Source organism: Heloderma suspectum, chromosome 15 (genome assembly GCF_057233095.1).
Source record: "Heloderma suspectum isolate Gila_16-S chromosome 15, 16-S_ref, whole genome shotgun sequence".
NCBI lineage: Eukaryota > Metazoa > Chordata > Lepidosauria > Squamata > Helodermatidae > Heloderma > Heloderma suspectum.
The window spans coordinates 7,036,949-7,052,611 of NC_139472.1; the positions used below are offsets into that span (position 1 = coordinate 7,036,949).

The 15,663-nt window shown below is 49.7% G+C and overlaps 1 protein-coding gene across 1 annotated transcript; it reads right to left on the reverse strand.

Annotated features, from left to right (window-relative positions):
* Positions 1-3,004: 3,004 nt before the first annotated feature.
* LOC146335253 (solute carrier family 2, facilitated glucose transporter member 5-like) lies at positions 3,005-14,847 on the reverse strand. The gene is made up of 10 exons (XM_084822326.1): positions 14,738-14,847; positions 13,506-13,630; positions 12,338-12,490; positions 11,757-11,882; positions 9,315-9,502; positions 7,829-7,939; positions 5,151-5,252; positions 4,077-4,152; positions 3,623-3,750; positions 3,005-3,178 (listed from the first exon to the last, which is right to left on the reverse strand). Exons 1-10 carry the CDS (start codon positions 14,827-14,829, stop codon positions 3,005-3,007), a joined length of 1,275 nt encoding a protein of 424 aa, XP_084678452.1. The 5' UTR covers positions 14,830-14,847.
* Positions 14,848-15,663: the final 816 nt, after the last annotated feature.

Genomic DNA, 15,663 nt, shown 5'->3' on the forward strand with positions numbered 1-15,663 from the left:
TGCAGGGCTGGCGTCAAGGGTAGGCACGGTTGGGCACCTGCTGAGGGGCCCCACCCAGCAGGGGCCCGCTGACAAGAGCCTCCTGGAGTTGCTCCTCCTCTCCACCACTGCAATCTGCTTGTTCCTCTGCCTCTCGCTCTGGCCCAGACAGTGGTGGCGGAGAGGAGGAGGCGTTCTAAAGCGGCAGCTCCCAGAAAGCCCTCCCTCCTTGTCTACTGGCTTCCATGGTCCAGGGAGAAGGCCTTGGGCTATCAGTACTTCTGTCCATATGGAGGTCTTGTGCTTTCAATAACAGCATGCCACGCAGACATTCCAGCTATGTCACCATCTGGCCAAAAGCTGCACCTGGTGGATTTTCTATCTGTTGGGAAGCCACTAAAAGCCCAGAAGCGTTGCCAGGAAAGCAGAGCTCGGATACAGGACTGGTGTCAAGGGTCGGCATGGTTGGGCACCTGCCAAGAGCCCCCCCCCAGCAGGGGCCCGCTGGCAAGAGCCCTCTGGAGTTGCTCCGCCTCTCCATCATTGCAGCCTGCTTGTTCCCCTGCCTCTCGCTCTGGCCCAGACATCGGTGGCGGTGAGGAGGAGGAGCAGGAGAGGCCGCGGCCTCTTTGCTCCCTGGCTCTCTGCCAGTCCAGGAAGCGAGTGGAAGCCATGATGAGAAGGTGGAGGAGGAACAAAAGCAGGGATAGGGAAATGTGTGATCCTCCAGATGGTTTCTGACCACAACTCCTATTATCCCTCACTATTGGCTGTGCTGGTATGGGCTGATGGGAATTGCAGGCCATCAACATGTGGAGGCTGACACATTCCGCCCCCTCCCCATGTGAAGTAATAGTTAAGGAAGAGTTTGCCTCTGAAAAAGTGCACAGTTCTTTCTTTCACAACTGGAAAACCACAGCCAATGCCTGTCACATGGGTCTGAGATGAACATACGGAGCTCATGTCCTGGCAAACCAGATAGCATCTTCTACCACTTATTGCATCTCTTTTTGCATCTTTTTGCATCTCTTTTTGCAATTGTTAAGGATACAGCCAAAGGGTTAATTCCAGGGAGATGGTTCCCTCCTCTTGCACAGAACACTTCCAAACCGATGGACAAAAGGATGCCTGGTGTGGAGAAAGTGGAGAGGGAGACATTTTTCTCCCTCTCTCGTAAGACTAATACTGGATGGGGTCCTCCCATGAAGCCAACTGGTGGGAGATTCAAGACCACAGCGCATCGTTACACTATGGAATTCGCTATCACAAGACGTAGCGATGGCTGCCAGTTTGGATGGCTTTAAAAGGGTGTTGGACAAATTCGTGGGGAATAAAGCCATCAATGGCTACTAGTCCTGATGGCCTTGTGCTACCTCCAGTACCAGAGGCAGTGAGCCTATGTGCACCAGTGGCTGGGGAACATGGGTGGGAGGGTGCTGTTGCGCTCATGCCCCGCTTGTGGGTTTCCCATGGGCAGCTGTTGGCCGCTGTGTGAACAGAATGCTGGACTAGGTGGGCCCTTGGCCTGATCCCGCAGGGCTCTCCTGATGTTGTCATGTATTGCTCTCTGGGCCTTTGGCACCCTCTGTGGGCCAACACTCAAACCACTATTCCACACAGTCTCTCAGTGTGATTAAGACCAAATGGCTTTTAAAAAGGATTCATGTAGAATATGTCTATCAGTGGCTACTAACTTGAATTGTGAAGGCCTGGAAAAACCCTGGAAAAAATGGGTGGGGGGACATTTTCCCCAGGGATTTTTGGATTTGGAAAAAAGTGTTTCCACCCCCACTGGATTTTTCATCCCCTCCCTGCCCCTGATTTTTTTCCTAAGGCTTCACATCTCTAGCATGACCAATGGCAGCTAAATGGCGGCTCCGTGTACAAAGGCAGTATACCTGTGAATCCCAGATGCTTGGGACAAACAGCAGGGCAAGAACTGTTGTCCTCATTCCAAGACCACTATTGAAAACAGAATTCAGCAGGGGTCCCCAAACTTTGTGGACCTGTGGACACATTTGTGAATTTGACAAACTGTTGTAGGCACCCCCACAAAATGGCTGCCATGAAAGGATGTGGCTAGTAGAGTCCTGGCTAGTCAATACAGGGTGGTGGTGGGGTGAAAAATAGCAAGGCCAGAGACTGGGAGGGAGGAAGAAATGGCAAGGCAGCGAGGTAGAGGGGAGAGAACGAGCAAGGCTAGGGGTTGGAATGGGGAGAAACAGCAAGGTAAAGAGGTGAGGAGAGAAATAGGAAAGCTGGAAGCTTGGAGGGAGGGAGAAACAGCAAGGATAGAGGCTAGGAGGGGGAGAAACAGTGAGGTAAAGAGGTGGGGTGGGGGAGAAAGAGCCAGGCTAAAGGCTAGGAAGGGAGAAAAGAAGGCTAGGGGCAGGGAAAGGAGAGAAATAGTGAGGAAAGGGGTTGGGTGGAGAGAAATAGCATGGCTTGAGGCCGGGAGAGAGAGCAAAGGGGAAAGCTCTGTGTGGATGGAAAAAGATTGGGTGGGACAAGGAAGTAGCTCTTTCCTTCTCTTCCTTCCCGCTGAACAGCAGCAGGTTCAGAAACAGGCAGGAGGACCTGGTGCCTGAACGTATTTCAAATTGTTTATTAAAAATACCTTTTTGAAGGGGAAGGGAGTGAAGAGCTTTGTGGGAGCCACCGGGTGACGTGTTGTGGCCTCCTGGAATGTGGGGCTAGAGAGACCTTGGTCCGATCCAACAGGGCCCTGATACAGTATGAGTTTCCTATTGACAAGGCCTTTTTGGAAAACAAAAACATTTATCATAGAAATGACAAAAACAGCAACCAACTCCTGAAAGAGAAGGCAAGAAACAACATGGAGGGCTCGTTCTTTCTTGATATGTGCCTGTTTTCTTGTAGAAACGTCTGGACGTCTAACCCGGAAGGAAAGCATTCATACCAGTGTGTCAACAGAGCCAAGGACGACAAGACTGTGATCTCTTTGGATCACTGCCTTGGTATTATAAGTGTTAAATCAAACTCTCCGTAGAGCAGCTTCCAATTTCTACCCATCTGGCTGCACCTTCACCAACATCCACTTGGACACGTAGACAGGCACAAGTTTCCTGATATCCAGAAAGGTCTTTCCCTTGGTTTCTGGGATCATCTTGTAGATATAAAAAAAGGTGGCTGTGCAGACAGGGCAGGAGATGAGGAAGGTGTAGGACCCGATGAATGGCTGACAATAAAAATGGAAGAAAGAGAGAGAGAGAGAGAAGAAGAAGAGATGGATATGAGTCCAGTATGGAAGCTTCTTTATTTATCACATGTGCATCATCCTGGGCAGCGTCAGCACCAAGAGTTGCTCCTCCTCTTCATCATTGCAACTTGCTCGTTCACTTGCCTCCCGCTCTGGCCCAGAGAACGGTGGTGGTGAGACGAGGAGCAGGAGAGGCCGCGGCCTCCTTGCTGCCTGGCTCTCTGCCTGCCAAGCAAGCAAGTGGGAGCCATCATGAGAAAGAGGAGGAGAAATAGCAGCTGGTGACAGTGGCGGTGAGAAGGGGGACTGACTGAAAGAGGGGGTGCATTGAGGGGGTGCCTCACCCAACGGCCCTTGAAAACCTGGAGCCGGCCCCATTCTGAACATCCAGCGTCCGCCACAGTGATCTGCAGAAACGCTCACCTCTATCGCAATGAATGTCACCACCGTAAAAAAGTTGAGGAACCAATGCACAAATCCTCCAACCACATAGGCAGAAGAACGGGAGGACTGCAGGAACAGTTCTGTTATCAGCAGGTTGGGAAGTGTGCCTGGGTGGAGATAACGGGTTCAAGGCAGGCATTTGAGCTGCTGGGGCGACGTTTTTTAAACAGATCCCTCTATCTTAAAAAAGTTGCTTTATCCGTGGCCCCCGCCTCTCCTCTTGCTCTACTGTATACTGTTAAATCGCTCTCTTTGTAATTTTGTACTGTTAGCGCTTGTAAGCCACCGCAAGCACCGAATCTCGGTGGAAGGGTGTGGAATACATAAATGAAAATAAAGGCGCTAAATGCCACTGTCATTCTCACCAAGTTATCTATGTCATTCGTATCTTGCACTTCCTCCAAGGAGCCCTGTACATCATCTGAGCACTTACTAGGCCCCAAGGCATGTCCCATCAGGAAAATGTTGACGAAAAATGTGTTGACGTAAGATATCCATTTGAAGGTGGTCTGTTGGAGAAAGGTGGTCATGCTTCAGTCACGCATGAGTGAGGTTGTCTGGCGTCCCTTATCTTAAGGCAGAGGTCCCCAGCCTTTTTCACTCAGTGGGCACATTTGGAATGCTGAGAAAATGTCACAGGTGCTTGCACAAAATGGCTGCCGTGTGGGCCAATTGCCCATTTAAAAAAAAAATAGGGAATGGTCACAAAACATTCCTTTCCCAGAAGGCAAAGTGGTGAGACTAAAAGTCACTTTCCCAAGAACCTAAGTACGGGGCAGAGGTGGGGTGTGAACTTCAAAACACAAAACCCCACTCTTTAGAACCCAAATAAAGATGGTGCTGGAAGTCAGAACTGTGCTTTGCAGCAGGCCAGCCTCCAAGTTAAAAAATATCTTAAGAAATGAAAATAAAAAGCAGGAGTTTCAGGGAGCCTGGCGGGCACCAGGAGAGGTGCACATTTATCCCCGCAGGTCTAGGAGGAATGGGGTAGAATTGTTCATCTTCTGATCCACAGATGTTTCGACGCCTGTTCACCTGGAGGAGATGTACACTCGCCCCAGCTGACTGGGTGACAGCTTTGCAGCAGCCCAACCTCCCAGTTAAAGAATAATAACTTGCAAAAATCTTAAGAAACTTGCAAAAATCTTAAGAAATAAAAACCAGAAGGGGGCAGGGAACAGGGTGGGCACTAAGAGAGGTGAGCATGGGCACACTGATGCCCATGGGAACCATGTTGCTGACCCACGTCTTAGGAAATTACTATTATTTGCAGTGGGATCCTTAATTCTAAAGCATTCTTGCTTTCCCCACAGAATGCGACAGATGAAGAGCCGAGTCCACATGAAATCTGCAGCATCGGGATGCAACGGCCAAATAATTCTGCGGGGAAGATCGGTCGGCAGGGGCTTTTTAATAAAAAGGGATACCATGACTAAAGTTTGGGGAGATGTGGCAGAAGAGGCGAGGCTCTAGATCACACCGATGCTCAACATTGCATGTTACGGACCTGAAGTTTGATGGTCACCGTTAGCAGAAGGCAGAGGAAGCTGCAGATCCCAAAACCGATGAGGAGAAGAATCTTCCGCCCCTTGGAATCAATGACATACATCTAGAGGGCAGGGGATAGAACAGCAATGGAGCATGGGTGCAAAACCTCAGTCTCGGGGCCCAAATCAGGCCCACCAGTTTTCCCCTAGATGGCTACGTGCTCTCCCACAAACTCCCATGGTTTAGTGGTTTCCCAGCATGTGTGCAGAGGTTTTCTCCACTCTGCAGGGTTGAAATGCCTGTCCTAAGGTTTCGTTACTGGCAGGAGGAGCTTTACACTAAAATACGTGGGTGTTTTTTTTTGCATTTTTGCCCCTGCCCCTTTTGCCTTTGGCACTGCCCACTGCTGGAGTGCGGCCCCCCGAGAGCTTCTCCAAAATGGGATTTGGCCCTCGGGTTGAAAGAGGTTCAACGCCCCTGGGATACAGGATGTAAGCAGGAGGGAGGGTGCTAGAGAGAAAAAGGGTACCACTGTCTCTCTGCTTAAACGACCTTACGGGGTTCTTGTGAGCATAGGGCTGGGGCGGGAGGCATCCTGCACTGCTCTGAGCTTCTTGGAAGAAACGGGCAGGATGAGCAGATCAGCGAACAAGAGTTGTGGCTGTTAGGTGATAAGAGTTAGTGTGCAGTTGTGCCACACGGTCAAGCTGCTCAGGAGCAGGGATATATGCGCCTCATTAAGGAGGCGCCCTGAAGTAAAGAATACGTATTGTTGGAAGTGTGTGGCCTTCAGTCACGGCCCCGGGTTAGTGTCCTTAAACATAAAGGACCTGAAGCGGAGGCTTGGGAGCATAACTGTATCACCAAAGAGCCGGAGTCAAGGGTAGGCATGGCTGGGCACCCGCCGAGGGCCCAGACCCCAGCAGGGCGCCCCTGACCAGAGCACCCTGGGCTTGCTCCTCCTGTCCCCCATTGCAGCCTGCTTGCTCACCTGCCCCTCGCTCCGGCCCAGACAAGGGTGGCGGCGAGAAGGAGGCGCAGGAGGTGCCACAACCTCCTGGCTCCCGGGCTCTCTGCCGGTCCAGCAACAAGCGGCGGCGATGATGGGAACGAGGATGAGGAGCAAGAGCGGCTGGTGACAAGGGTGGAAAGAAGGTGGGCTTGCTGGGGGAGGGAGTCCCACTGAGGGTGTCTTACCTGGGGGCCCTCAAAGACCCGAACCCCAGCTGATCACAAGTCTTTGAGTTTGTGGTGCAGACGGTTTTCCTGTGGGCCGCTGGTCGGCCACTGTGTGAACAGAATGTTGCGCTAGATGTACCCTTGGTCTGATCCAGCAGGGCTCTCCTTGCGTTCTTATATACGCCCCTCAGTCTCTGCTCCAGGTTATTTACATTTAAGGGCCTTGACCCATGACTGGGCTAACGGTCAGACCCATCTAGCACTCCAATGGGCATCCCCTTTCCTCAGGGGACTCCAGGAATGGTAGTGCTATGGTCGCAGGGGAAGTCCTGGCTCCTTAGGGCACCATTTCTCCACGTCTCCCACAGAGTAAAACTGAGACCTGCTCACAAGGAACAATAGGGTAGCTCTGACTGGGCACCAGCATGTCCCACCCTTGGGGCTTCTCCACACGGGGCTTTTTATCCTGCAGCTTTACTGGGGCTTCTGCTTCCGCATTCTTTGTGGGGTTAAGCTCAGCTCCTTCACACGTACTTCCTTCTTTTTTTTATGTGGTTGCCTTTATCTGCAAGTTCTATATGTTTCATTATACAGCCACTAGATGGCACTGCTGTTAGAATGCAACTCCCTCTTTACATGGACAAATTCAATCTGCGTTTTTTAATTGCCTCATTATCTCCATTCAAAATAAAGCTGCAGAAATGGTCGGAAAGCACGGGAGAGGCGCTGAAGGTTGATGACAGCTTGTGAAGGTCCTGCAATCTCCCCTGAGAAGCTAATGTCAATAGCAGGATAAACGCCCCTGATTTCCTTACAGACACCTTCCAAGTCAAGCGAAGCCCGACGACTCTCAACCAACTCTATGGGGAACTCAGACACCGCCTCCCAAACTACAATACCCAGGATCCTTTGAGGGAAACCATGACATAAAATAGATACAAAGGATTGCAGTGAAGATACGACCTGTGGAGTAGAATGAGCTTCAGGACTTAGAGAGCAATCCTATGTCCCCTAGACACTGTCTGGGGGAGATAGGATTTTCGGTTTCCCAGCTCTGAGCTTGTAGACAGTGCTATGAGCTTGCAGCTGGGAAACCATGCTCCCTGCCCCCTCCCCTCGTAGCCGGGGCAGAGAGAACCGCAGAGGCTGCCCCTCCGTCTGTGCTTGTCCGTGCTCATAACACAGAGCACAAACAGGGAGAAAAGAGGGCATTCCTGGAGCGGGGAGGGGAGGAGACCGCAGAAGTGTTTTAGACAGCTTCCTATGCAGTCCCCAGCCCCGTTCCTGCCCCCTCCCCATAATCAGGCATCTAAGGAAAATTGCGGAGCAGCTGGAACACGGAGGTAATCCTCTTCAGAGGGAATCTTCTTCTTCAGAGGAAGTCGGAGGCGATCGCCTGTCTCAATAGGATTGTGCCCTTATTCATTTATTTTATCGGTAATACTTATATACCACTTAATATAATAGAATCCCCAAGCGGCTTAAAGGCCAAGAAAGACAGAGGTGGGAGAGGCTTACCCCGCCCAAGATCACAAGGACGATGGCAGTGGTTGAGAATAAACTGATGTACCGGACGGTGTCTTTGCCTAGCTCCATTGCCTGGTAAGTTCTCTCTGTGTAATAGTATACCTGAAATGAGAACAGAACAACCGATGCTCTTAGAGCTTTTCTGCACAAGGCTGTGCAGAGCAAGCTGGGTTCTGAGCTGGTTATTAAGCAAATTAGACCATTTGCTTAATAAGGACGTAACTAAAAGAAAAGTCAAAACTGTATGTGGCATTCGCTGATTTTCAAGCAGACTTTGACCCCATTCCTAGGAACAGATTATGGGCGAAACTGGCAGAGTTCAACCTGGATTGAAGCATCTTCATAGAATCATAGAATAGTAGGGTTGGAAGGGGCCTATAAGACAATCAAGTCCGACCCCCTGCTCAGTGCAGGAATCCAAGTCAGAGCATCCCTGACAGATGGCTGTCCAGCCTCGTCTTGAACGCCTCCCATGTGGGAGAGCCCACTGCCTCCTTAGGTAATTGGTTCCATTGTCCTATTGCTCTAACAGTCAGGAAGTTTTTCCTGATGTTCAGCTGGAACCTGACCTCCTGTAACTTGAACCCATTATTCTGTGTCCCGCAATCTGGGATGATGGAGAAGAGATCCTGGCCTTCCTCTCTGTGACAACCTTTCAAGCACTTGAAGAGTGCTACCCTATCATCCCTCAGTCTTCTCTTCTCAAGGCTAAACATGCCCAGTTCTTTCAGTCTCTCCTCAGAGGGCTTTGTTTCCAGTGCCCTGATCATCTTTGTTGCCCTCCTCTGAACCCTCTCCAGTTTGTCTGCACCCTTCTTAAAGTGTGATGCCCAGAACTGGACACAGTACTCCAGATGAGGCCTAACCAGTGCTGAGTAGAGGGGAACTAGTACTTCACGTGATTTGGAAGCTATAGGTCTATTAATGCAGCCCAAAATAGCATTTGCCTGTTTTGCAGCCACATCACATCGTTGGCTCATATTCAGCTTGTGATCTACAACAATTCCAAGATCCTTCTCGCTTGTATTATTGTTGAGCCACTTGATTTTACTACAATTGTTGCATGAAAATTCGAACATCTGGGTGAGATTTCCCCCTGCTAGACACTTGCCGGATAACATCACGGTATCTCGAGGCGTTAAACAGGGATGTGTCCTGGCTCCCCTTTTTAAAAATCTATTTGTAAATGATGTCACTCTTGACTTGAGCAGTGACTCTTCTTTTCGGGTAAAAGTAGAAGAAAGGAAAGTGTCCTTTCTCCTCTATGCTGATGATCCTCTGGCAGTCGGGAAAGAGATGCCCCTGAAAACACCCTGGAATTCCTTGTTTGCATAGAGAAGAATTGCCAGTGCAGGATAACAACCCTGATAGTTGGGCCTCTGAACCCTGATTGTGCAAAACAAGCTCCATTGTCCACCCCTTTTATTTATTCATTTTGGCTCCACATCCTAACCCTTTGGGATATCGCCTTCCTTACCGAGTTTACTCCAGAGAGCTGCTGGCCACACATCAAGATGATGACGGAGATGGTTTGCCACCGCAGGGGTGGATAGCAGAGCAGCCTAAGCGAATTCATGTCCGTGTCCGCCTTCTCGGAGAGGCCCTCTTGGCGTAGCTCCTCCATTTCGTCCTCCACATCATTCCGGTTTCTCAGCTCCTTTAAGGCTGGGTGAAAGTAGCAGCAGAAAGTATTTGAATTGCATGAAGGCCGAGATCATTTCATTTCATTTTATTACAGTTCTGTACCGCCCAATAGCCAAAGCTCCCTGGGCAAATCACAACAATTAAAACTGTAAGATACAATGTGTTAAAACGTCATATAAAAGCCTAATGGTTTAAAACTATGGTATACAACCAAAATGAAAAATAAAAGACAAAATAAAACTTAGCAGCAGCGCAGAGATTTAAAATGCAGGTAACAGATTTCAAAACAACAGAAACTGAGAGACTAAAATGCCGGGGGTGGGGGGAATCTTCACCTGGTGTTGAAAAGAGCACAACATAGGTGCCAGGCGAGCCTCTCTGGGAAGCTCATTCAATAACAGGGGTGCCACACCAGAAAAAGCCCTCTTCTTAGTAGCCACCCACCCCACTTCCTTTGGCAGGGGCTCCCAGAGAAGGACTACTGAAGATTATCTTAGGGTCCAGGCAGGTATATATGGGAGGAGACTATCCTTCAGGTAGCCTGGCCCCAAGTCATTTAGGGCTTTGAATGTTAAAACCAGCACTTTGAATCGAGCCCAGAAACAGACTGGCAGCCAGTGCAGATGGAAAAGTACTGGCATAATATCATCATGTTGGCCAGTCCCTGTTAACGATCTTGTTGGCCTATTTTGTACCAGCTGAAGGCTCCGGACCGTTTTCAAAGACAGCCCCCCCCCCCATATATAAACACATTGCAGTAATCCAGAGGAGAGGTTACTGCATGGAAAACTGCAGCTAAGCTATCTTTGTCCAGATATGGATGTAGCTGGGATATCAGCCTAAGCTGATAAAAGGTGCTCCGTGCCACTGAGTCCACCTGTGCCTCGAGTGACAGTTCTGAGTCCAACAGCAGCCACAAGTGATGAGCCTGATCATTTAGGGGAGTGCAGCCCCCTCCAGAACAGGTTGAACATCACTTGTCTGGGCAGAAGAACCTCCCAGAAGATTGGGAGAAGTTCTAAGGACCAGACACAATTGCAAGAGGTTGAAATGCCTCTCCTAAGGCTTGGTTACTGGCAGTAAGAGTTTTAAGCTACCATCGGCTGGTATTTTGGCCCCATCCTTTTGGCCTTCAGCTACACCCCTTTTGCCTTTGGTCCCACCCAGCACTGGAATGTGGCCCCTGAGAGCTTCTCAGGTCCCTGCAGCCCTGAGGCTGAAAGAGGTTCCCCACCTGTGCTGTAGCTAAACCAAGAACCTATAGCTTCCCTTGCCTCCATTTCTTTCCCCTGTGTTGAACTGTAAGCTCCTCAGGGCAGAGACCTGTCCTCTTGGGGTGTTTCCAGCTGGAGGGTTCTTAGCACTAACACTGAAAAGGTACTGGGCAGCTATCTGGTCTTTCTTTTTCCTTAACAGAGATTTTCCTGCTAAGAAAAAAGACAGAAGAAGCAGCGGGAAAAGATGGGAGGGCTACAATTGGAAGACGTCATTTGGTCTTCCCACAAAAATTTCATAAATGAGGCAACAAGGAAACAGTAAAAGCTTTTTCTGGAATCACCCGTATGCACTGCAAATCCGCATGCACACGAGTGGTGCTGTATAAACCAAGAAACTCACTAATAACAACATTTGGATTGGATAGCTCCAGAAGAGATGGAATATATCTGCTGTAGGAGTTTGGCATCCCCTTGGAGATTATACTTCAGTTTAGCCACAAAGGCATTAGGTATCATCCAAAGTGTAATTTATAGAAAGACCCGGTTTGCATGTTATAACAACCCATGGTTTGTTAAACTGTGGGTTGTTGTAAACGAAGCAGGAGCGAGAGAGTGAGCTAGATCTCGCTGACTGATCCTTCCCTCTGCAGCCGGGTGGAGCTAAACAAAGCCAGGGATGCTCCGTCCTGGGGTTGCTGTGATGTCTGAATCAGGAATTGTGGCTTGTCAGGGGGGAGACAGTGCAGAGTCAGAGCCCAAGAACAAGCCATAGGTTCTAACTCTGGGTTGTCTCTCCCCCAGCAAGTCACAATTCCGGATTCAGACATCACCCGGGGATGGAGAATCCCTGTGTCGTTTAGCTTAGTGGGAGTGGGCAGGCATCCAGGAACTAGTACACTTGCTTGCTCCCACTCATTCACAACTATGGCTTTAAACAAAGGCCAGATAGCCTCAATGTGCAAATTGGGTCAAAGACTCTTTCTCTGCAGGAAACACTAACAAGGCTTTTGAAGATTATCTCCCCGTATCCGGTACCATAGTTCTTGTATAATCGGTACCTTCCCTGGCTTTCTTTTCATCTTTCTTCTGAATCAGTAGGTACCGTGGACTTTCAGGGAAGGAAGGGACTAGGATGAACTGAAACAACGCCAGTATCCCAGATAGACTCATTAGGATTGGCCAACCTGTGCAAAAAGGTACACATTTCAACAGCAATGACACATCCAATTTGCTACCGGTGAAGGCAATGCTGGGGAACCTCACCTGGTGGTCTAAATCTGGCCCTTCTAGGCTCCCAATCCAGCCTTTTGGGGTTCCCCAGAAGGCCACACCTCCTTCCCCTGTTCTCAGACCCTTTCTCCCCAGCCACCGATCATTTGGTGGTTTCTCAGCCTTTGTGTAGTGTTTCTCCCATTCTAAAAGGTTGACATACCTTAGTTACCAGCAGTAAAAGCTTTAAGCTGTAATATGTGGGGTTTTGGTGGGGTTTTTTTTGCTATTTTTGGCCCTACCCCTTTTACTTTCAGCCCCTCCCACCATTGGAATTCAGCCCCTGAGAGCTCCTCCGAAACTGAACTCAGCCCTTGGGCTGAAAGAGGTTCCCTACCCCTGGGCTAATGGATACAGCTCTCAGAGTTACCTTCTGTGGTCCCCATGATTTCACGAAAAGCAAGGATCTGAGCCACTTGGACACCTATGGTTAGAAAGAGGTGGGGCATCATGCCAATGGCTCCTCTCATGCTCACTGGGGAGATCTCTCCGAGGTATATTGGGACGGCACTGGAAAATATGCCTGGTTAGATAATAAATCAAGGGTTAACTCATAGCAGTCATGTGACATGTGTAGAAACATACGAACATCTTCATGGAATGCAGGCTGCTCAAGGGGCTGGTAATGGGTATTTGCCAATCAATCAATCTGTTTGTTTGATTGACTGATTGATACATTTGCTCATCACTCCTGGGATGTCCCATATGGAGTTCTGAGAAGCCACTAGATTAAATTGTACGGAGACATGGCTTTCAACACCATCAGTATGGTAGATGCCCTGCTCTTCCCCGCACCATACCAGATCCCACTTCTCAGTGGTTTTCCATTGGCTTTGGGATTTTCTTCCCTTGGAGACTAACCAAAGCCAGAAACTCCATCTTCCAGGAGGACATTTGACACCTTTATTGAAAGGAGCTGATGGTGGGCAGAGAGAGAATAGAATAATGATATTGTATGTATGTATGTATGTATGTATGTATTTACAATATTTATATACCGCTCCACATCAAAGATTTCAGAGCAGTGAGCAACAAAGATAAACATTTTTAAAAGAAACAGATTCTGAACTTATTATTATGGTTTAATAGATTTATGTCCCACTTTTTGACTAGAGTCTTCAAGGAGGCTTACGATATTTATAAAATGCAAGAGACAGAGAAAGACATGCTCAAAAACCAAAACTGTACAGATAGCTCTCCTGGAGCAGTAGCAAGCATCTGATGTTCCTTCCCACAGGTGTTCTGCTCCTGCCATCTTGGCTGTGAAAGTCAACCCCCAACCATATCAGGAGCAGTCTGTGGTTCAAGGACCAAGACCAGATAGCCCAGGAGCTGTCCAGCAGACAGTGCTGAGCAAAAGTGCTGTTCCGGCAAGCCCTTCCTGGCTTGTGAGTAGGGCCCCGATCCAAAGCATGCTTCCTCTTCACAAGTAGGGCTCAGAGGTGTCTGACGTGCTGCCAGAGGGGTGCAGATTACTGCACCTCTCTCTTAAAAAATAAAATCAAACCCAAACCACCAAAATCAATACCCTGACTCACCTATGATTATTCCAGTGAGCACGCGTGACAACAGGGAGAATATCTTGCCATGTACCACATTGGCAGAAGCCAAGAGCATAGAAGAGACCATGGAACAAAAGCTATTTATCATCAAGGTACCTTTCCTGAAAAGACAGTGAGATTGGGTCAGGAGCGTCAATGAAGTTGTGCAAGGGACTTATGGGCAGGGAGAAGAGCGGTGGAATTCCAAGAGGGTCGTCATCATTTTATGCATCATTTCTTGTGGTTTCATTCATCAGATGGGAAAGGCAAAGAGCCTGAGTGAGTCACTGGAAGCTGCAAACCCCAGGTGCCATACACTTTGTTCAGCCACCCCCTTTGGCCCCTGAGGCCCCTGCAGGTGTGGCTCACACAATGTCAACCACAAGGGCTAGAAACTTGCTTTGCGATGCCGGGTTCTTTAACTTGAGATTCTGGGGAATGAAATTGGGATGGAAGCTATGACCTTTCTCCATAAGATCATAAGAATAAGAAGAGCCCTGCTGGATCAGACCAAGGGTCCATCTAGTCCAGCATTCTGCTCACACATTGGCCAACTAGTGGGAAGCCCACAAGCAGGACAGGAGTGCAGCAGCACTCTCCTGCCCATGTTCCCCAGCAACTGGTGTACATAGGCAGACTGCCTCTGATACTGGAGGTAGCATAGAGCCATCAGGAGTGGTAGCCATTAATAGCCTTCTCCTTTAGGAGAAGCAGGCGCAAAGCAGGTACGCCACAACTGAGTTACAGCCCTTCCTTAAGTTTCTAGTCCTTGTGGTTCTGAATGAAGGACTAATTGAAATAGGAACATTGGAAGCTGCCTTATACCAAGTCAGACCCTTGGTCCATCTAGCTCAGTATTTTTGACACTGACTAGCAGCAAGGGCTCTCCAGAGTTTCAAGCAGGAGTTTTTCCAGCCCTACTTGGAGATGCCAGGCATTGAACCTGGGACCTTCTACATGCAAAGATTCCAGTCTTCATGGTTCTGAATAAAGGGCTGTATTAAACAGGAACCTAGAAAACTACCTTATACCGAGTCAGACCCTGGGTCCACCTACCCCAGTATTGTCGACTCTGACTGGCAGCAACGGCCCTCCGGGGTTTCAGGCAGGATTCCTTCCTAGCCCTACCTGGAGATGCTGGGGGGATCGAACTTGTGACCATCCACTTGCAAGGCAGGGGCTCTGCCACTGAGCTATGCCCCCCTAGGCTCTTTATGTTTTTTATATACCTGCCAAAGTTATCCACCATGGGTCCTACCAGAAGTGCCCCGACTATGCCTCCGATCGGCAGCGAACTAATGGTGACGCCCATCATGAACATCTCAAACTCTGCATCCACGGAGCCCTTGGCCTCTTTAACGGTTACGTTGTAAAAGTCTTGTATGAGCTGGGAGAGGAACACAGAACAAGTGGTGCTAAGGGTTTTCCCGTGTGCCACGTGGCAACAACACCAGACTTGTCCCCAAATGAACACTGGACAGGAACCTGCCGCCAATCCTGGCTGCCCAGTGCACCTCTCTGCAGGCCTCATTCTCACACGTTGCATTTGTTTGGGGTGCAATGGTAGCTGGGGATGGGGGCAGGTCATATTCCCAGGTGTCAAGGGTAGGCGTGGCTGGGTACCTGGTGAGGCCGAGTTGCTCTTCCTCCTCGCCGCTGGAGCCAACTGGTCACCATTTGCTCCCACCTGCACAGTGCCGGCTCCAGGCTTTGGAGACCCCTTGGCCAAGCCACCCCCCAGGGGCCCCCTTCCCCTGTGAGTCTCCCTTCTCACCACCAGGGTCACCAGCTCCTCCTCCTCATGGCTACCCCTTGCTTGCTTGACAAGCAGAGAACCCGGCAGCAAGCCGGCCGCAGCATCTGCCGCTCCTCCTTCTCACCACCACCGTTGTCTGGGCCAGAGCGAGAGGCGGGGGAACAAGCAGGCCACAACAATAAAGAGGAGGAGCAACTCCGGGGGGCTCCTGCTGGGTTGTGGGCCCTCGGCAGGTGCCCCACCATGCCTACCTGTGACGCTGGCTCTGTAGTAATGCAGAGCTGGTTCTGAGTTTCTGCTTCAGGTCCTTCATGATGACACCAGCATGAGGTTAACCACCTCAAGGCGAATTAGGGCTCCCATACAAAGTTAAGAAACCTCAAATGCCTGCAGTATTGC